At 43.2% G+C, this 23,138-nt stretch overlaps 1 protein-coding gene across 3 annotated transcripts in view; it reads left to right on the top strand.

The window, feature by feature from the left end:
- Window positions 1-23,138, top strand: part of zfhx4 (zinc finger homeobox 4) — a 70,000-nt gene that overhangs the window by 8,709 nt on the left and 38,153 nt on the right. For all 3 annotated transcript variants that reach the window (XM_037280029.1, XM_037280028.1, XM_037280027.1), the window contains exons 2-5: window positions 9,771-12,303; window positions 12,446-12,658; window positions 12,768-13,062; window positions 14,333-14,874. In XM_037280029.1, coding sequence (XP_037135924.1) covers window positions 9,817-12,303; window positions 12,446-12,658; window positions 12,768-13,062; window positions 14,333-14,874 — 3,537 coding nt within the window. In that variant the 5' untranslated portion in view covers window positions 9,771-9,816. The remainder of the gene's footprint in view (window positions 1-9,770; window positions 12,304-12,445; window positions 12,659-12,767; window positions 13,063-14,332; window positions 14,875-23,138) is intronic.

Here is a 23,138-nt window from a genome sequence, read left to right as displayed (position 1 = left end):
GAGCGCTTCAACTGTCATAGGTAGTCAGCCGTATGGTTATGCAGAAGAGCCATGGCAGATGTGTCGGAACTATCATGCAGGCTGATCGTTGTCTCTCAGCAGTTGTCCATAATAAAGCAGGAAGTATGTTTGATAGCTTCTCTCCACGGTACGAGAAACGTGTTTTTTTTTTTTTCAATTGAATCAGCCATAGTCATTTTTTAATTTTTATAATTATAATATAATTCTATACAAATGGATTTGTTTAAAACATACAGTATAATTTGATATTATTTTGACTTGCACTGTGTTTAAAGAAACTGAAACAGACACATTAAACGAATTATTGATATGTGGGAAAAAATGCATATGACCAATTATTTCTTTATTTAAGCCACAATAAAACTTGTGCAAATTAATTTTGCATTTTTGTAGCTGTATATTTAAATAACTCCACTTTCATTCCATTTCCGACATTCCTTATCTTGGATCTCTCGCTTGTACTTTCTTCTGGCTACTGATTGGCCAAAACGGCTTTGTCCGGGTTTATAGCACCACCTGTGGGCCGAGACCTCTCGTGTTAAAACACCATTACTTTGGAAAGAATAATAACGAAAAAAAAAAAAAATATGAGTGGACATAGAGTAAATGACATTCTCTGGTGGGGTAAAAGGATACTAATGCAGTTAAGACAAGGCCGCGCGAGCTAGCATAATACGCCAGCGCAACGCTGTTTAGCATGACACGGTTTCAGGTCTTCTTTTCAAGGCTGTGTTATGGGAAGGGGGCATGTTATCTGTAGGAAATGTAATTTTTGTCCTCATTGAAATCGTACATTATTGAGCCCGGTTATCTAAATGTTTTTGTTGCTGTTGGTCTCGCGCCAGTCGGGATTGTGTTACCCCCACTCTCTCTCATCTCACTGGGCCTTCATCAATCTCTTCAGGGAAAACAGAAAGAGGGGATTTTTTCCCCTCTTCTCCTTCGCTCACTATGTTCTCAGTCCTTTTTCTCAGGCTCTCCTGCCTGCTCAGCATCTACTCCAGGATATTAGCTATGGGGCTGGCTATTTAATGCAGAATATTATGCTGATTCTTTGCGTTTCAAAGTGGAAGTGGGGAGATTTCATGGACCAACTGAGCCGTGGTTCTCAGTTTTAGGTCAAACTAAATGGACTGCCGCGAGGCAAAAAAGAGGCTTCCCTTTTATGCTATATTGTCTGTTTGCTTGTCTCCTTGCTAGTGTCTGTCATGTGTCCTTTGTCATCCCTCTTTCCATCCCCTGCATGATTTTCTCCCCGTTGACAGCCATGAAATGTCACATTTGCAGCGACTGTTAATCGCAAACATTCATCCACTTCTAGAAACTTTTCCTGTCATGCTGCACATTCGCCACACCGCTTTTCTTATGTTTTTCTTAAACCGACTAAAGACTAACTACTTTTCAAAAGAAATGTTAATGCAGAATCTCCAGCTGTTGGTTAAAGGTCAAACTAACAGAGCCTGGAAAGATGCCATTAATTACAATGGGAAACAAAAGCTGCTGAATGAATGACTAAGTTTGCAGAAGGTTGGATGCCACAATAGCACAAGATGTCTCATGACAAATGATACATTCTCCTCCTTGTTTGCCAAAGACAAAGACGCAAATTGAAGAGCACAATCATAGGACATTTGCGCATTAGGAGAAAAATTGTGTTGCGTATCAAATGAGAAAAAAAAAGATCCACACAGAAAAATGGTGTTGCGTATCAAATGAATACAAAAAAATAATCCGCACATTTGTATCTGTCTTTCGCGTGAAATCAGTTATCCTCTCTCCGCGTCCGTCCGTGCATGTTCTCCAGCGTTAATGTAAGTGGCTGCCGTGATGATTGGCGTTTGCTATTCCTGCAGGCGATTGCGCAGGAATACCAGGGCCAGTGGCGGGGGCTCGTCAGGGAATAAGTGGCTAATTAATTATGCATGGCTGGTGGGTTTAAACAACAGTGTAATGAAAAAAGAGGCAAGTTTACCAACGAATTTAGCTGGAGCTCCATGAAGACATTAGCTCTAATAATGATAAGCACGTGACAGGAGTAATTAAAAGACATATTTCCCTCAACAAATTGGAATTGAACTATACAGGATACGGAAAGAAAAGTTGCTGTACGTGCCATTTTGTAATGCCTTGAGATCTCTGTTTTTCTTTTTCTTTTTTCTAGTGGAATGATCTAAAACAGGCAAGCATGTGTCTCCACATCTCCCCTGGGGAGGCTCCAGCCAACACTATCCCTCTCAAACCCGGACTTTTCCTGCCTGGCACAGGCCATGGAATAATCTTTAATTATTTGCTTTTTAAAGGGAGGGGAAAAAATGAGGCTTTTTGTGTAACGGTGGAGAAAAAGAAGAAGAGCAGAGCGGGTGCAGGAATGTTCCTGTGTATGAAATTGTAGGTATTAACATGGGCGGTTTTTGTCCGTGGTTTTGCCTGATGAATCAGCTCTCTGCCCCTAGACTAAATAAAAAACGGGGCGCTTTGTCTTGTGTCATCCTCATTTGGATGAGCAGATAGAAGAAGGCTGTGCGGGAATTGTTAAAAAAACAAAGCTTCGCACACTATACCAAACAAATGTCAGGAAATGCTGATGGATCATCTTGAGTTTTTATAGTGTTATTATAAATGTAAAAACAGAAACTATTAAAGTAGTAATAAAACCCTTTTAAAACTGTTTTTTAGGTTGGAATAAATTTGAAAATGTAAGATGACTCCTTCACCATAGTTTCTTCTATATACGTATTTGTGATGTGAATATTTTTTACATCACTTGGTACCTAATAGCATAATTTCATAGAGTGAGCAGAAAGGTAAAGGGTCCGTTTCATCCAGGTTCTCCTTTCAACAGGCCGGCATGGTGTTTATTTGATTAAGGGATATTTCAGCGCTAAACTAAAAACCACACTTACTACATCTGACAGTTGTTTGTTTGTAGTAAAATCAGATTATAATGTTTTGTTGTTTTTTTTCCCACGTCAACCTTATCACCTCACCCCAATGAAATTCTCTTTACCCTCTCTCATGGTAACCAGAAACAAAACCATGATAGCCTAAATAACAACTATGGTTTCCTTGTATTTTTTTTTTTGTGTGTGTGAGAAGAAGGCAAACTAACAACAGCTGTCAGAAAGAAAAAAAAAAGGGAGGGCATCGGGTTGTTTAAAAAGCAAATGGCTTTGGTCTAAAGTTCATTTGGAAACCTCTCTAATTAAATATAGAGCCAAAAGCTTAAGTTAATTAGTAATTCCCTGGGTCCAGAAATTAGACTTGCTACGAGTATTCTAGGCAAAAGGTTTGTGTTGTGTATCCAGCAGCATATTCATGCTCTTTGTTTGACTTTTTATTTTATTTTTTTTCTTCTGATGGTTAAGTGAGGTGCGCATAGTTTTTGGCGTCTGTCTGAGTACCGACCCCATTATTATGTTTAGGAAGACAATAGCAAGAACTGAGTAAAACAGGAGTGGTGGTTGAACCAGTATTAGTGATAATCTCGAAAATAGCAGCATTGATCGCAAGTCAAGAAATATTTGGACAATGACAGCGTTTTGGAGTACAGTGTTCCCTCGATTATCACTATATACTTTCCCAAAAATGCCCTTGAAATCCAAATCTTTATTCATATATATTTATAGATATGTTCTTCTGTCTTTGTCTCTCTTCCATGAGGATGATGAAGAAGAAGCAGAACCTGGATGTATTCGCGACATTTTACTTTGAAAAATAATGTCAACACAGAGCTCTTTAAACCACTGAATTGCACCACTGGCTAAATATGCAATATTACACTACACAAAAACTTTAAGATACTTATTTGCCGATGTTTCGTTGAGCTTGTACTGCGGTCGCTGACTGAGCGCTCCCCTCCCCTCTCCATGAACGCAGCTGTTCGCTATCTGCCTTATTCCGGCTCCGCTGACTGACTCAACGGCACATTTGAATAACATTCAGAATTTCCCAACAGAACATTTTTCAAAAGTGCCGTTCGGTTATTCGCAGTGCACCGAAAACAGAGTGCCGATGCACGCCGTAGCGGATCCAAACGCTGCGTCAGAATTCAGTGCGGCTAGGAATGAGTGCGTAAATGGGTTGGGAGGCCTCGAAAAGTAAACCTCGATATAGCGGGGGAACACTGCATTTCATTTTGCTTTTTCACCGTACTAATGCATTTTGGATTTGACCAAAAAAAATGAAGATGTGACTGACAACTTGAAATTAAGGGGTTTACCTTTGAAGAAATTAGTAGTAGCATTTTCAGGCCCGGAAAAACATTTACACAGTACAATTACAAGAGGTTACTTGACAACCAACCCATAGCAAAAATAAACACCAAACATCCTAGGTGAACAAAACGGTCAAACATTATGAAGTAAATACTTTTGGACTCACGTCTATATCTACACTGCTACCTCCTTTATCTTGGCAGAACTTTTCCACTCTTTGCAAAAAATGCTTTTTATCTTTTTGTTTTTTCTTCCAAAATCAATGAGTCAGAAATACGAGTTGTTTCACAAGTGGGGCAGTTGTGATAGCACAAAACAAGCAAAGAATTTGGGGCTAAGGCTAGTTGATACAGTATAACCGGCCTTTTATATTTGCCAGGTGGATGTGAAATGCCTGCGTCAGAGACTGCACTCTGTGTCTGTCTGCGAGTGTGTGCTCTCCTTGACTGACGTGGACACTGTTTGCTTAACCTCTTCTGCGCTGCACTGCCATGGCCTTGTCAACTTAAGTGTGTGTGTGGGTTTGCGCGGGTATTTGTGAGTGTGAGGGAGCAAAGGTAGTTTTCATTTTTTTTTTTTTTTTAGATATATTCCCAGCAGTTTTTTCGCTAAACAAACCTGCTGAGAGGCTGAGTGGGGTCTGAATCAACATAAATGAGTGATATGTGTTGTTTTTTGCTCCCCCTCGCGCTGGCACATAATTGTGTGCATCCACACACCCCAAGAGAAAACATTTTTTAGAGATTTTTCCAGGCTCTGTATTTAGCAGGATTAATAATTTGACTTCTCGAATAATCCCACTATGGTGTGTGTGTGTGTGTGTGTTGCTCCACGCTTTAGCTTCATCCAAAAGATAAGGCCATGATTTATGTAACGGCTAAGCTCTTTCATATTGTGTATGTTGTACCTTACAAGAGCATGATGAGCATGCTAGATTAATATTTATTTAGTACGGGCAAATCAAGGATTAAGCAGTCATCGTTTTAGCGCTAATCCACGTCTCTGGTGAGATACAGAGACAAAGACAGGCAGATTACCAACGTGGCACCGAGTCGCAATTAGTTGTCAACTAGAACGAGAAGTGGGCAGAAGATGTGCTAACACATGCGGAAAGACAATTCGGCTTTTGTTTTGTCATGCTTGGCGTTGTTTTTCTACTGCGCCTCCCTCATTAAGAAACTCACATTGACATCAGCAGTCTCTTGCCTGATTCACACTTTGGTGTCTCATGATCTTTCCGCTGTTCACGCATAGGCACTCACACACATGCATGAGCAATGAATACTTCTTTCTTAGCGACAAGCACGTGGGAGCAGAGAGATAGCTCACTTGTACTGTGAGAGTGCAGGCGTGTTGCAAAGTTCCATGTTGAGTCTGCAAATCAAATTACATTCTTTGCTAATTCAGTTAAATCGCTGTGGCGGAGAAGTGGCAAAAAAACATGAGATGAAAGTCATGGTTTTTTTTTGTTTTTTTTACTGGGTGCTGATCTTGTTAGAGCTTTGCATTCAAAGGTGGCTTTTCTTTTTAGGGTCCAAGTAAAAAAGTGTCATTTTGGTTGCATGTTTGTAAAATAACAACTCAATGAGTGTTTTCAATTGTAAAAATATGAATAAGAAACAACAAAAGATATCAGCAGACCTGCCCTGATGGTGGTGCTGTTTAAAAAAAAAACGTTCTTATGCCAAGAAACAGCAAAAGGGCAAAAACAGGATCATGATGCCGTGTACTAGAGAAGGGGGGTGCCGGATTTGGGATGGCAGGAGGGGGTTCCGAAGCAGATGTGAGAGAAGCCTTAAAGAAGAGAGCCACATAAAAAAAGATGCACAGACGACTCTTGCTGCGATTAGAGAAAAGACAGGGAGAGCAAAAAGAGAGAGAGAATGCCATCCTTACTTCCCCTTTGCCCTCTTTCCTCTCACTCACCCGGCCGCTGAATGTTAATGGATTTTCTGCCCCCTCGTCCAAACACATACACACACTCACCAATCCCTCCCCATGGACACTGCTGCATTGTTTGTGGTCGTGCCTCTATTCTTTCAAACTTAATTACCTTCTTGCCTTTTGTGGCATCAGGGGCTGGAAGTTTTTTTTTCTTCTCTGTGGCAGCGGAGGTCGTCACACATTCTTTCGGCTGTGCGTTCCCTTAATCTGGGGGTGGGTGGGCGTTACGAGTGTCGGGGGGGTTATCAGGGTCCAAAGAGGGGAGCTTCTTCTCTGCTCCCGAGGTGGCTCAAACACACCCCCACCCTCGTGCACGCGTGCATACATGTGCGCAAGTCATAATATTCAGGGCATAGGCTGCCCTTTGTTTGTGCGGTTCATTTCCAATCAACCTTAATTAACTGGAGAGTGTTTCCAGATTGCCAGCAAAAGAAAAATCCCCGCTTCACCCCCTTTCTCCATTCCACCTCCTTTTTACCCTCAGCCTCTGCTGTTTTGAGTTGGAGGACGGAAAGAGGGGAAAAAATTGGAGGCATTAGCTATGTAGATTGGCTTCTCCTTTGATGCTGAGAAAAAATCTTTAGCAAGGGCCGTAATTGCAGACTGTGACCCAGCAGTGTCTGACTATTTATTTTAATGTTTCGGCTTGAGTTCAGTTGGAAATATTGCTGTTTTTTTGACACATATTTAGACTGGACTGTGTAAGCTCATTTGGATACAAAATGAAAGCTAGTCAAAGTCGTCTTGATCTGCTCAGCCACCGTCCCAAATATCAGTAATACCTTTGACAGGCCTCAGATTGGAAACAAAATACTTCTTTTGGTTCGTTCTCTTAACTCTTGGAACAAGGAAGTATTTTGGTTACATTTAGCCCAACAAATGGGCTCCTGAAATCTGACCCCGGGTCCGTTTTTTTGACCCATCCATAAATCTTAAGCCACTGGTGAGCAGGTTTAATTGAGACTTTTTCGGGTTGAGAGGGTTATTTCCGACATCAACCAAGTATTGTCTTTCACTAACAATGAGTTGTCAGGTGTGGACCTGAGGGCAGTTTAGTGTCATGTTACCTGAGCATCCAGTCCGGCCAATTTAACTGTCATCAAGTTAAGTGATAGGTCCTGCATACCTGCTCCAGGGGGAAAATAAGGAGCCCCTCAGTCCGGCCAACCTTCTTTTTCATTTTCCTCCCTTTTTATCCACTTTGTATTTTGTTCTCCATCTTATCCATGGCAACAAATAAACAGGCCTAATTAGACCAGAGTTGGCCTATTCACGCTAGTGTCAGTTGGAGATGGATGCACAGCTTTTCACAGCAACCTCGGCCTTTGTCTTTGGCTAACGCTAGCTGACATTTTGATAGAAGATTTGGTGCTTGACTGAGGGGCCACATGGTGAGAAAGGATGACCTTCTGGGAGACCTCAAAGAGTGCCTATATGGCTACTCCTTTGACTTTTGAATAGAAAGATTCACATGCATTCAAATGAACTGGTTAGACCAAATGGTGGGAAGATGCATCATCAAAAAGCACATTTGCAGAAATCACCTGTCTTCATAAGTGTGCACCACAGTGGTTACAGTTGGAAATAGACAATTTGGGCTTAAAACAAATGCCTACAAATGCAGAGGTGACAGTATGGCGTCACTGTAATTACAGGTTTTATGTGTCACTGGCTGAGACTGCGACTTACGCGTGATAGTGTGACAGGAAGACAAAAGCCGGAGATGACTGTGACTTCAACAGGAGCTCAGTTTGTTTAGTCTGAAATTCACTGTTGTCTTGGTTTTTTTGGGGGGTTTGGGCTTTGGTCACATGATGTGATTTATGACAGGCCTCATAACAAACACAGACCAGATCCATTTGCCAACTTTTATGAAAACACGTTTGCCATGTTTGTTTGTTTTCTCTTATATCTAAAATAGGAAAAGTGAGTGACTTCTCTTGTGATTAAAGAACCAAAGTGAAAGAAGAGAAGAGCTCGACAAATTGGGGCGTGGAAAAAAACTGCTTTAGACATCTCAGATAAATACTGAAAGGCAGATAGATGGGATGGGCTTGTAGAGAAGAAAACCAATGCGGCCAAGAGTCATTGAGCCCCTCTCTCCTATTAGAACATGTGGTGCTCAAGGCTAAAATGTCTGCCTTATTATTTGTTTCTCACTGGATCTGATTTGTCACTTTAATTACCTGATTGTGCCGGACTGAATGTGTGTGTATGTGAGAGCATGGGGACACGCTTAATTAAAAAAAAAAAAAAAGCAGTGGTCGTTTGTTTCTTTTGCCATTAATCAACCAGGGATACTGCATATATTCATCATGCTATATACAACTAATACAATACAAGACATGCAGATGTTTTATAATTGTCGCTTTTAGAGAATGCCAATAGACAGTGGTTATAGGCTGTAGGCAATGTATGCTACCAAATGATCAAAAACACATTGGCTTATCCTGCAGACATAAGTCCGCATTTAAAAGTGATACATTCATTTTATGTTTGAGTTATAACTTAAGCGGTTGGAGTTGCAAAATAGCAAAGCGTATGTTTTGCTTGCAACAGTTTGACACAAAGCTTGTCAAGAAAACAAACTGATTTTATATTACCATGTCAGTGATTTAAGTGCATGAATGTATTTTATTTCATGTATTTCTCAATTTTCTATTTGACATAATACATGGTATGTTTCATAGCAGCTAATGCAGGTTGTCCTATCCGGTGTCCTTTTGAGGAATATTATCATGAGTGCATCTCAAACCATTATTTAAAAAAAAAAGCCCAACATGGTGTGATAACGTCATGCATTCCTGTGACATAACAGACAATTATGGCCTGTTTTAACTTGTGGCTAGCTTAGAAGGTAAAGCTTGTTGTTTCTAATTTATCTACAATTACAAGGGTGTCTTCATATATAAAGATGTGTGAAATGGGAGTCCGTGCGAGAAAGTTTTGTTTCCCGTATATCCGAACCGCAATTTGAATTTTTTAAATAAAACATCACGAGTACATCTTTGTATGGAATAGGCTCAACTTTTTGCCATGGCTCAAAACATAGCCGAAAAAACCCAAGATGATTCATACTCATATTATTCCTATTTTCCCTTTAATCTTACAGACTGTATAAAACGGCAGAACCTGAGTGAGACACAGAGAATGAAAGCAATTTTCTCTCTTTTAATCTATCACTAGTCTCCATGGAATCATCTCTTGGATATTTCAGATTAGACCTGATTATATAGTGCATGCACTCACCCACAAACATACACACGTTTGATTTCATTCCTCACGCTTTCACTGTCCCTCCTACTGGCTTTGTTTGGCCTTGGATTGGTACGGATTAATCCTCTAATTGCTTTGTAGCTTTGTTGTGCGGCAGGGAGAGAGTGGCAAAAGCGAGTTAGAATGGAGCAGCAGGTGGATGGGGGTGAAGGTCAACCTAGCCCTTTAAAGCTTTGTTTTAATGTCAGCTCATTTACACGATGCTGGTGCTGTAGCAAGTTAAAACAAAGTGCTAATGTTTCTCATTTGTAACTTTTGACGAATGTCAAAGATTTTCTTCACTTACCTCTATGTTTTCCTCTCTACTTTTCTCAGGTCCCTGCTAGGCTGGATGAGATGAGATCCCTATGTAGTGGACGCCATGGCAACTTGTGACTCTCCCCCTATGGTCTCGTCACGGCAGCAGGAACATGGTGGCCAGAGGCTCAGTGCTGCTGAGGACAACTCCGTTGTGGCCATGGAGACTGGTGTCGCCATCAGCAACAATGCCAATAACAACCAAACGTCACCTGTAGCCAGAGAGATGGAGAATGGCCTTGGAGAGCCTACTGTCAGTCCACTGAGGTCCACATCCAGCCTCACCTCTGTCAGTGCAACCATTGACTCTATTGCAGAACAGAGTCGGAGAGAAAGCTTTACAACCGGTAACAAAGGGATTGTTACTGGGACTTTACCAGGAGGAGGAGGAGCAGCTTTGGGTTCAGACTGTTCTGCCCCTGCCACATCTCCCGTGGCACCGGCAAAGGAGATCCCTTGCAACGAATGTTCCGGCTCCTTCTCCAGTTTACAAAAATATATGGAGCACCACTGCCCCAACGGCCGACTGCCTACCACCGGAGGTCACGAAGATGTTGACGAGATCGAAGGCATGGTAGGGGAGGAGAGTGAAGACGATGGAGAGCGTGTGGGGTGTGCGGTCGATGGAGGGGAAATAAACAGCGAGATGGAAGAGGAGAGCGATGTGGAGAACCTGTGCGGTGAGATCATCTACCAGCCGGATGGCTCTGCCTTCATCGTGGAGGACTCCAAAGAGCAGCGTGGCAACCAGGAAGAGCTCCCCGGGGCTCTCCACTTCAGGGGCCTGCTATCCTCCCAGACTTTCCCTAACGCCCAGACTGCCACTGGCCAAAGTGGTCTGGGTCAAGGGGTGGAGCGGTTGGAGCAGCCTGCTGCACCCATGTCCTTCTTTCCCCAGATCATTAACTCCTTCCACATCGCATCATCCTTGGGAAGTAAATCGTTGGTGGCCGACCCCCCCTCCATATCAAATACCTCAACTGGAGGGCGGGCTGGCGCTAGTCCTGTGTTGCACAGTTTTCGTGTTTATGACCTCCGCCACAAGAATGACAAAGACTATTTGACGGGGGACGGTGCAGCCAAAAACTCCTGTGTGTCCAAAGATGTCCCCAACAATGTGGACTTATCCAAATTTGAGGGCTGTGTGGCCGACGGGCGGCGAAAGCCAGTGCTCATGTGTTTCCTGTGCAGGCTCTCATTTGGCTATAGCCGGTCATTTGTGACACATGCTGTCCATGACCACCGTATGACCCTGAATGAGCAGGAGCAGAAGCTGCTGAGCAACAAGCGTGTTTCTGCTATCATACAGGGCATCGGCAAGGACAAAGAACCTCTTATAAGCTTTCTGGAACCAAAAAAAACCCCTGTATCTGTGCTATCCCACTTTCCCACACCTGCCAACTTCCTCGGGCCAGACACCGGGCTCCGTGGCTTGTGGAACGCTTTTCACAGTAGTGGGGAGAATGCCGAGTCCCTCCAGGCAGGCTTTGCCTTCCTGAAGGGCAGTGCCAGCAGCTCCTCCAATGACCAAAATCCCAGATCCCAAAGCATGCCAAAGGCTGAAACCAACCCAAACCTCGGGGGTGGGGCTGGTGCCCATAGAACCTCCAGTGGAAGTTCTGCTGCTGCTGCTGCTGCCACTGGGGGCAACCTGGATGGCCGGAACTCTGATCTTGACAGTAAGGGTCACATTAGGGACACATGCACTTTGCAACCCAATGGGCCGGACCTGAGCCACTACCCGCCCATCAAGCGGGAGCCCGGTGCAGTGGGAGAACAAAGTCCAGAGCAGGATGAGGACAGTTACTCCAATGGTGGCGGAGAAGAAATTGAGGCAGAGGATGAAGAGGAGCAGGCAATGAGTGTAGTTATCAAAGACCAGAGGGCCAACAGCACCAGTAGCAAAGATTTCCCTCTCTTAAACCAAAGTATTTCCCCTCTTTCCAACAGTGTGCTAATGTTTAACAGCGACAGCAAAGGTCCCGCAACCACCTCCTCTTCCTCCCTGCCGATGTGCGAGAAGCTGGAGATGGAAAAGACTCGTCTGTCCGTTGCCCTGGCTGCTGCCAGAGAGCGGGAGAGCAGCAATGACTCAACCAATGAAGTTCTCATGGGGCGGGATGGCTCATCACCGTCATCCCATCCCCTTGACATGATATTGATGCGGAGGGATGACGAGAGTCCTGGACCTCCTCATCCACACCCTGGAAATCCCAGTACCCCTGGCACCCCAGGTACACCTGGTACCCCAGGTCCAGGTGAAGGGTCACCGGGAAGTGGTGTCGAGTGCCCAAAGTGCGACACGGTCTTGGGATCCTCGCGTTCTCTTGGGGGCCACATGACTATGATGCATTCACGGAACTCCTGCAAGACGCTCAAGTGTCCCAAGTGTAACTGGCACTACAAGTATCAGCAGACACTAGACGCTCATATGAAGGAAAAACATCCAGAATCCGGAGGATCGTGCGTTTACTGCCGTACGGGACAGCCTCACCCTCGTTTAGCCAGAGGGGAAAGCTATACCTGTGGATACAAGCCTTTCCGCTGTGAGGTCTGTCCAATTTTACATCATTGTCTTTTGTGTATCTGACAAGGACATGATTACAGGGGGCAATTCTTAAAACTGCACACACTGTAAATTGTGTCACTTGTCATAGAGTATATTGTATTTAGTAACAAATCTTCCGTTTTAGGTATGCAACTACTCAACAACCACCAAAGGCAACCTTAGCATCCATATGCAGTCGGACAAGCATCTGAACAATGTCCAAACACTCCAGAATGGGGGAAGTGAGGCACAATACAACCACAACCATGCCAACCCTGTAGTTAGTACGGGTCTCGGTGTCGGCTGTGGAGCGCCATCGCCATCCAAGCCCAAACAGAAGCCGACTTGGCGATGTGAGGTAAGCAGACAAAGAAAACCTAAATAGAGCAGCAGGACAAATAGTTTCAATTTTGTTAGATGCTGATTAAATAGATCTTATGACATATAGAGAATCTTTCTTCCTACAGGTTTGCGACTATGAGACAAATGTGGCCCGAAACCTGCGAATTCATATGACGAGTGAGAAACACATGCACAACATGATGCTGCTGCAGCAGAACATGAAGCAGATCCAGCACAGTCTTCATTTAGGGCTGGCACCAGCTGAGGCTGAGCTTTACCAGTATTATCTGGCTCAAAACATCGGCATGGCTGGTGTCAAACTGGAGAACCCCGGTGGCGGCGGAGGCCCAGACACCCAGATGATGATCAACCCCTTCCAGCTCGATGCTGCAACGGCAAATGCTCTTGGATCTGGTCTTGGTGAGTCAAGCATGAATCCAAAAAGGATTCAAGTCATCTTTACATATTTGGAGGTAAACGTATAGAGTCAGACTAAAATAATGGATATTTTGATGCACCCAAGGGTGAATCAACATTTAATCGGAACTTAACAATAGGATGTGTTATCTGCGCTGTCCTTTTTCAAAATATCTGTTATCGTCTTTGGGTTTCTGTGTATCTATATTGTTCTTCCTTCTTTTCTTTACTGCCCCTCCATCTCTTTTGCCATCCCCTTATCTCTTCTCTCATATTGTCTCTCTGTCAGTGTCTCCTTACTTTGACCCCTCACTGATTAAAAAGATGATTATGAGACGCCACCCGAGAATTATTCTTAATCTTTCATTTGTAATTTTCTTAAATCAGCTTAATCCTTGCCGCCATACACACTACCCCACCTTTCAACACCCCAGAGAGAACACACATGCGCGTACACACACACACACTTGCACGCAGCAGGAAGTGGATTCCTGTAGGAGTGAGCGAGATTTAACAATGACCCTGCGGTGTTACACACACTCCCACTGCCAGTGTTGAGGTCACAGCCCAGCCAGCAGATGTAGTCGGAGTGATTTACACTGATAACACCCAGCTCCCTATCGTGAGCGCAGCTGTACGTAGGTTTAGATTGTTTTATATTCAAATACTAAAGAGGCTCATCGGGAATATGCAGTAGATTTCCGTAATAGAGCTCTATTTGTCATTTTTGTGTTCAATTGTGTTAAAACAGACATTGCATGAATGGAGGGTCAATGAAGGGATCACACGAAATCATTTGCTAGGTTTCTATGGTTGGCAGATTTTTTTTTCATTTCCCAAGTCTTGTTGGGCGAAGAAAGAGATAATGTTCGTTCTTTTCACATCTTTGTGTGTGTGTATGAGTGTGTAGATGAGAGAAAATCCTGCACTTTAAAAGCGTTGTCCCACCACTGCTGAGAGGAGTAATTAAAGCTACCTGATGAGCGAGTTAGCAAGTTGAAAAGGATGATTGTAATTGATCCTGATTCAATCCTATTAGGGCTTTTTTATAGACGGGACTTTGTAAGGAGCCCTTGTCGCCTGCGAGGCTTTATTTTATCAAATCCTTTTGTGTAAAAGAAGCCGGCATGGAGGACTCCATTCTCCCTCCCTGTCTTTTTCTCAGTGCTTTCTCCAAATTAATTTCCATGGCCTTTTATATTTGTGTTGTTCTACACCCTGTTTCATCTTGATCTTATTGTTAATATCCCCTTCCCGTTCACTCTCTTTGTAGTGAACAGTGACCTTTCATCGGAATTGCGTCTCGCCAGCGGTCAGCTGATGGCTGACGACCTCTCGCTGGTGTCCTCAGGTGGAATGGGGAGCATGTCCTCAGTGGACCCTTCCCTCTCCTCCCTGTCACCGCCTATTAGTGACCCCTCGCTGCGCCTGTACCAGTGCGCCGTGTGCAACTGCTACTCCACCGACAGCCTGGAGGCTCTTAATGCCCACGTCAACACGGAACGTTCGCTGCCGGAGGAGGAGTGGCGCTGCGTGGTCGGCGACGTCTACCAGTGCAAGCTGTGTAGCTACAACACGCAGCTCAAGGCCAACTTTCAGCTGCACTGCAAGACGGACAAGCACATGCAGAAGCACCAGCTGGTGGCCCACATCAAGGAGGGAGGCAAGGCCAACCAGTGGAGATTAAAGTGTGTGGCCATCGGCAACCCTGTGCACCTCAAGTGCAACGCTTGTGACTACTACAGCAATAGCGTGGATAAACTGAGGCTACACACCACCAATCAGAGGCATGAGGCCGCCATCCGACTTTACAAGGTAAAAATGCTCCCATCTAATCTCAGTCTTTCGTGCATCATATCACATAGCAATCAAAACGCTCCTATAGGGGGAACTTGATGCAATCAACCCAAGTTTAGAGTCTGAATGTTTTTGTGTGTTCCTACGAACTGAGACTATCAGCACAAGTATATACAAAAAAAAAACTCCCATGAGAATGGAATTACAGAAAAAAGGTCACTGTGTGAATTTACCAGAATGATCCCAATCAGTTAAGAGCACATTTCCTGCTGGCATTACTGTTGCCGTTAATTACCCGCGTGTTTCAAATTCTTCAGCTCAACATTTCACTCGGAAATAATTTGAGTCTTTGTTTTTATATTAGTAATGTAGTTTTCTTTCAAAGCTCCAATACAGTGCTAGTTATTAAAAAAAAAAGGTTTGGAAAAGGGTGTATTATTTTTAAAAGCAAAAAATATATTTTAAAAAATATATTGTAAAACTGTATACATACAATTGAGTTTGCCTAAAATGTCAGGAGCATTTCCAGGAGTCAGAGCTCCATGCACTGCCCCCCCCCTGCGGGTAGATACTAAGCAATTTCTTTGTAAGGTGAGTCACATGCTGACTTGATATGCCGTGTTGACCTAGAGTGGCATTAGATTAAGACAAACAATAAAGTTAATAAATACCATTGAAGTGCAGCAATTCATGTGAAACACTCAGATGATAATGAATGCATAGCAAAATAAACTTCTCAGAATTGACCTGAAATGTGAAACTGATTCAGGATCGAATTGATTGCCCTTCTTAGGAAAGCATGTCTACATTGAAGTAGGATTGAGTTTAAACACACATACACACCCTCCACTCTCCAAAGAACACTTAATCGGGATAATTATTGATTTTTAAAAACTAGAAAAGCAGGTCGGACCAACATTCAATATCAAAAGGCCTTTTTTTTTTTTGTAAAAGCACTTCTATTTGAGTCCCTTTTCCCTCCCTCAAGATATTCCACTCAAACAAGGCAGTGTCTTTTAAGCATGGCAAGTGAGGGCCAGCCCAATGCCCGCTCTGTGCACCCTGAGCACGGCAATACCTCATCTACCCACCCACCGACCCCTACAGGCCTCAACAAATGTGTTGCACAGATGAGGCTTTTAATGCCTCTGGCACAAGTCCCAATATTTTACCCTTGGACATGTGGTACATGTGCTAGTAAAGCCAAGCAAGTGGGAGAGAAGGCGGCGATTGGTAGAACTGAAGTTGAGTGAAAAAAATCATTTCTTTTATTTGACCAGGAAAAAAAAAAAACACCTCGTCTTTCATGTATTGGCAGAGGTGAAAAGCACATGGGAATGGAGGTAGCTTGGCCCGGCGCATAAAAGATCCGAGTGTTGACGACTTTACCATCTGTTTTTTTGGAAACACAGAAAATCTTTATGGCACGGAAAACCATTTGAAGACACAAAACAAAAAGCATATTCAGGAGATTTTATGACCGCTTTGTAGCAGGGATGGAACACTTCTAAGGGGAATTTGAAAGTGTCTTATTTTCCAGACTTTGTAAAAGAGAGAGACAAATGACATTTGCAGCACATAGACATGAAGTAAACGGGTGTCCTGGGACCGGCAAGTGTCGGGAGTCATAGGCCTCATTCGAAGAAGGGAAAAAAAACGCTTTTAGCTGGTGCTGAGGAGAGAATTTTTTCTATCTACCGTCATTTTGGAGTATGATACGCTTGTGTAAAAGCTGAAAATTGATAGAGTTATTGTGTACAGACATCTTTCTTTTGGTTTAAAACAATCATCTTAGCTTGCTAACAGTTTCAACACTCAAGGCTTCGTCGGAGCAAATAAAAAAATATGCTCAATAAATTACAGTAAGAATTGACATAATACTCAATAAGAATTTTGCCAAGTGCATGGAATTAAATGTTGATCAATTGGGCCTTGAGTTCATTTCCTAGACAAAATACTATAATGCGGTCTGACGGACTTAGTCGGCAATAAAGCAGAATGTGACATCTGGTTTGGGATGTTGAGCTCATACATCCTGTGGCAACATAATTCTGGTCAATACAACACTGGCATGCAACACAAGTTCAAAGCTTTCGTTCCAGCAATCCTATTAAAAACCATGCTTTATTTTATTTTTTTTATTCTTATCCCCCTTGATTGAGCAAGGGACTTTGGTCAAATGCCTATCCCTGGTCCGAAAAATATTTTCACATTTCTTAGAAAGTGGTACTAGTTATGACATAAGTTCCACCTATTATTACCAAACTAGAGTATTAGCGCAGCTGCACTAGTTTTTGCACGCATGTTGTGCCAGTAGCCTGTGTGGTGAGTTGAACATTAAACAGCGTCCTAGCATAGCATGTCTGTCGCTGGCCAGAGTTTGTGTTTAGCTTAGCATTGAATATGATGATGTATGGTTTCGTTTATGATTTGTAATAACAAACAGTGGCCTTTAATACGCACAGGAGACGGGAGTAAATCTGTCAGTGCCATTCACAAGTGTAGCAGGGCTAAGTAGGGGGGGCAGTTTGAAGCCAGTACGTGTGTGTGTCCGCTGGGCTTTGAGGTTGCGATCAGGGCAGTGCCCTTGGGTCATTAGGAGTGGAGAATGTTCATGGTCAATGTTGCATGGTCAGGGACCACACACACACACACACATGCACACACAAACACAGACACACTGTCTCATAGGCCATAGCACCTGTTTCTCAGATGGCTGTCTGAATAAATCTTCAACTGTCCTCAGTCGCCATTCCCCCTCCCCTGTCCGTCCCGCTGTCTGCCTGTCTGTCTGTCTGTCTGTCCAGTTTTCCGTCATTATCCAAGCAGAAATGGACATCCGGGATTCACCGCGCATTTCCATATTTCTGTTTTTCTTTTCATTATTTTCCCATTCGTCTTCCTGTCCCCTGTGTCCTTCATTGAACTCGGCTTTAAAAAGCTCAACATTTTTATGGGCGACGTGGAAAAAAAGGGCAAAGAACGCCCTCTGTTATATAGATGTCTCCATATACTCACTTTTTCTTTGTCCTCACTTTGAGAAAGTGTAGACATAATTCCCCTGGCCAGCAAGAGGTGCCAATTGGACAAGAGCATGCATTTGGCTTTTTTCATCATCATCAAGTCTTCCTATCTTATTTATATGTTTGCCTTTCTCGCCTACATATTGTGTTCAGCCCATCTCTTTAGAATGCAGATGGCTTGGTTTATGCATTTGTGCTATTAAGTCAAGCGCTGTGCCTTGGCTATTAGCGAGGGTCAATCCTTCCCACTCTCATTTGAAAATCAAATATCTCAATATATATGCAGCCCAAATTATCGGACTGTCATTTCGACCAGTGTGATGGGGAAATAGACAGGAGATTGACTTCTGTAGATTTGCATAAAAACCTATTGTGTTGGTCCTCAGGAATAGTAAAGAGTCAGATCTATTTCAAATGCATGACACCACTTATGACACCGTCCCTCGCTTATGCTCATGCCGAGGCGTAGCGTTGCATATATTCATGGAGGCGTATTTATATCTACAGTTAAGTTCCTGGTTTAACCGTGCTCTCCATTGTGAAGTCTTCCCACTTGAGCCGCCATCCGCTTGATCGCCGCGTCTTCTGTCTCTCATTATCTCAAACAGTTGTTATTCTTCTGCTCACCGATTGAGCATCGAGTCATGTCATGATGCGGCCCCGTTAGCCGATCTACCTCACCTTCCGTCCCTTCATCTTTCACCTCCTCATCCCCTCGCCTTTCACCTGTCGCCATTATAATGGATATCTATGAGAGCTTCGTCTGAAGTGGGGGAGGGTGACGGCTAATTAAAGCGTAAATGCAGGTGCTTGTGTGCATGTGTGTGTACACTGTGGCTTTGTGTGCTTGAGTGGACAGCCTTTATCCCTCAATAATCCTCCTCGATATTAATAAGAGTTCCTCCTTTCCTGGCTTCAACCAGATGGTTAGCAGAGCTTTAGTGTGTATGAGTTTATGAGTGTGTATTGTGTTTGCGATCCAGTCTTTGCTGACAGATTGCAATTCATGCATCATGTTCAGAACCACAATTCCTTTAATTGAATACAATCCTTAAATGTTCCCAGAAATCAACAATGCGTCTTACAATCTGGTTTTCCTTATCGTCCCTCAAATACGGTACCGAGTTGGTAGACCAAAGGAAAGGGTCCAATAACTGCTTCTGATATTTGGAAATGTGTTTCGACACTATCGATTCACTCAGTTACGATAGAACCCCATTATTATTCAGCCACTGTTTTTTTTTCTGAAGAAGACGATCTTAGTCCTGAAGTAAGAAAAGTTGATCGGGCAGTTTTTGTGTTTCAATGAAGAATATAATAATCAGAGGATTGAATCCCTTATCTTGACAAAATATGTGCCCATTAGTGGCGGTAAAGTAGACATCCTATTTCGCAATATAGGTTTTTATTTAGAACTCCGCTTCCCACACTTTTCTCCTCTTGTGAAACCATCAAATATTGATGTGGACCAAGTTGAGCTGAAATACTCCTCAACGCCCGTACCAAATCAATAATCAATCGATTTGGAGGTAATTGTGCCTCCCTTGGACCGGTCCCAAGTCTCTCTCTCGCTCTCACACGCGCTCTCTGTCATTATCAGCATGTGGCCCAGTATTCGGCATTTCAGCATTCCAGCTCTAATTGATTTTAACCATTAGGTGCTCAGTGAATAGATAAGTAGTGGGAGATATTCGATTATATGGTGGAAGAGAGAGGCGGGAATGAAAAGAGAGCTAGAAGGCTTGAGGAATGGTGTTGGTGGAAGGAGGGGGAAGAGGAACCGGCTTGTCCTGCGGTCCGTCCACCTTTACTCACTGGCCCCCTATGCTCCCTGCAGAAGCACAATGCTCCTGACCTCCTGTGAGTTCAAGCAGCTTAGGTTCTGTGAGGTAATCCTTAATGCTTTGAAATAGACCTGATAGAAGCCCACTTACTTGTTCGGGATTAATGTGGGTCGAATGACTGGGGGGGGTTGATTTGTTGGTTTTATGGACATTTAGGAATAATCACTTTCACAATTAATTATGATCGAGTGGTGGATTTTCTTTTTTAAATTAAGTGGAAAGATGAGAGTTGAGATGTGTTGTTCTCACCCCATTTGAGCAGGATTTGGTGCTGTACTAATTATTAAAAATTGGTTTTGGGATATGTTGATGACATTTTGAAATTAGAAAATTCCAGAGGAAATTTTGAACGTTGCAAGTCCAAAACCCGGGGTATTATGTGCTGGGCTTGCACATTAGCTCAAATGCTAACATAGTTACTGTTCTTACACTAACACTTAGCCCATAATTATCACCGCATCATGTTTTCCATATTTGTAGCGTTAGTGCTGAGTGCACAACTTTGCGTGTGAGGTCTTACCAATTCATTTTATTTTGCGCTGCTATTGTTGACCGATCAACAGTATCCTTGTTTAATCTACGTGCATTCTGTGCAAAGGCAACGTGACGCTGCTTAATTGTATACTTTCTCGATTCTTCCTCCTCTCCAGTCAAGCAGGAGTCTAGGTTAGCGAGCGAACTGGGCGGTAGGGGGTTGGTGGGGGAACAAAGGCAAACATTTGAGTAATCTTCAAAGAGTCCATTGGTATGTTGAGTGGACGCTGGTATGTCGACTACGATTGAGGCTTTTTCAAGGGAAAACAATATCCTTCCTTTACACGCCGGGGCCTTGGCAAACACCGCCAGTCAGGAAAGTCTACCCTATGGTGCCGCCGCTATCATCTTACTGATCCCCCTTTCATGCCACCACGGTAGCTTCCTCCATATTTGAGAGCGAGCAAATGCTGCTTTATGGGGTTATACAGAGCAAATCGGGTTGTTGAGAATGTGGTCGGTTGAGTTTACTTGACATGCCAGTAATTGTTACAGGAATGATCTATGGGCTTGCAGACACACATTCTCTATTTTAGTCTCTGTCTACTGATAAGTATGCAGACTAAGGTGGTTGGAGCTTTATAAGTGAGAAGACAAGGACCAAGTGGACCATCTTTCCAAGCCACACTAAACAACAAGGGCTCGTTTTGAATCAAGATTGAAAGGTGTGATTCAAGTATGTCATGTGCAAAGTGTTAGTGCATGATGAGAGCCTTATTTAATTACTGCACTTCTTAGAGGAAAGAGACAGGCAGTCTGACATTTTGTGACAGTTTCAAAATGACTCTCTTGTCCTGTAATCACCACCCGATTTCTCACGAGGATCCACGCCAGGGATAATTTCGCCCATTTCTCTTTCATTAGCAAGACTCTCGGTATTAGACGTGTTTTGTTCCCTGTACCTTTTGTTTTGTGCTAAGTGAAACCATGTGACAGGGTAGGGGCTAACTGGAAAACAATACTCCCTTCACAGGCTCAGGAATGTGTAATTAGTGATTTGAACCCGACGACGCTTGTCTAGATTCTTCCCAATCCTTCTCTCCCCTTCTGTCTCATGTTCTTTTGTTCTCACCACTTATAGTTTCTTGCTCTCTTTGTCTCTCAAACCAATTGGTTAGTTTGCCTTGCCATGCGTTTTCAACATTCCTTTTGTCTAACTGTCAGTAATGGAGTTTATTTTTTTTTTGCAAGCATGCATCATGTAGAGGGCATAGAAAACCAAACTTGGCAAAAATAAAAATAAAACACCCAGCCCCTCCCGGCGCCGGAATTATTTTCCCTTCTCTTTCGGTTTTAGTTAAATATAACAACATCAGTGTAGTACAAACCTCTTTGATGGTACCAAGCAATTAGCCAAAGCCCCAGATTTCCATTCCTTTTATTTTTGTTTTTCTTGACGTCTCTCACAGATCCTGTCAATTAGCCCTTGCCTTGATTTTCACCCAAAGCATCTTTGCATGTTAGGAAAACTGGAAAATGATTAACCCTGCCCAAGAGCGTGTTAGCATTTGCTCAGAATCCCTCCGCCTTGCATTTCATTGAGGGGGGGAAAAAAAAAAAACATAATCCGGTGAACATGAGCATTTCAGCCATCTTGATCTTGGCGATTTATGATTTCTGTCTCCATTGTGAGATGACGGAGAAGATGGCTCAGGGATATGGGGAGGTCTGGTTAGAGTCACCTGGCGGCAATGGAGACAAGCGGGAGCTTTTAGACCCTAATGGGTTAAGGTCAGGATAGCTAATAGGGAATAAGTGGCTGAGCCTTGCTGTCTAAATCTAATGTAAATACTCATCCATTTTGGTGGGGGTGGAGGTAAACTGGCTTTTAAGACACCTAACACACACACACACACATGATGCACCGCACACACACGCGCTGATGAGTAAGTAAGCCCACTTCTGGCGTCTGTGTTTCTCTGAGTCTGTTATTCCCAACTGCTGGCTCAGTACAATGTAAAATATGTGTGACTAGGCTTCATTGACTAAAACCAGAAGAAATGGATCATGTAAATCCTTAGCAAGGCTGTTTGTCTCCTCCTTTTGTGAGGGGGCTGGGGTGGGGGGGAGATGGAGGGGGGGGGGGGGCTTGTGTAAGGGAGAGAAAAAAAACGAGAGCTCTGGAGACTGAAGTGATTTTTCCAAGAAAGGGGGTCCAGGAAGGTCAGGAAGCTGTGAACTTCAGATTGACCTTTGGCCCATATGTCAGCTATACTTACATCACTACCGCAAGTGTGTAAAATGTATGCATGTGTGTGGAAGTGAGTGAAAAGGAAATCCGGTTGGTAGGCCTGGGGAGTTATATTATTTTTCCCAAAGCTTTATCGCCTTTACGTCCTCATTGTGTCTGCTGACAAGTAGCAAAGAGTAAAGGCAGAATGGAGAGAGCGAGCGAGCGAGCGAGGGAGGGTGAGTGCATACTAGCAGATGGATGGCAGGAGGCTTTATATGAAAGACTCAGTGTGATAATTCATTTATTTGCCTTGGCAGCCATTATGCAATGGATGCTTATTATTATTGGGTGACCTTAGCTAAGCTCACCCACGGGCCCTCATGCACCTCATAGACGGGCCTCAGAGCTGTGATTACACGGGACGGCCATCAGCCAGGACTGAAACACAGGAGAAGCAATTTAACTTGAGGAAATATTTTTCTTAGCTTTTATGATAGTGGAAGCTTTGCAAGCAAAACAAGGAAAGAAGATCAGCAAGAAGGAAAATGTTTTTTTTATTATTACTATTTAAGCTTTTTTTTTTATATAGTTTTAAGCATGGCAGGTATACAAGAGGACCTTTTCATAGTTATTTGTGTATTTGTATGTAGTTCATATTTTTTAAATGTTAAGTGTCATGAATAAACGTTTTTATCTTTCTCTAATTGT

This window comes from Syngnathus acus, chromosome 20, assembly GCF_901709675.1.
Source record: "Syngnathus acus chromosome 20, fSynAcu1.2, whole genome shotgun sequence".
In the NCBI taxonomy this organism is placed as follows: Eukaryota; Metazoa; Chordata; class Actinopteri; order Syngnathiformes; family Syngnathidae; genus Syngnathus; species Syngnathus acus.
The sequence above is the reverse complement of the archived record's forward strand: the minus strand, read 5'-3'. Positions and strand labels throughout refer to the sequence as shown.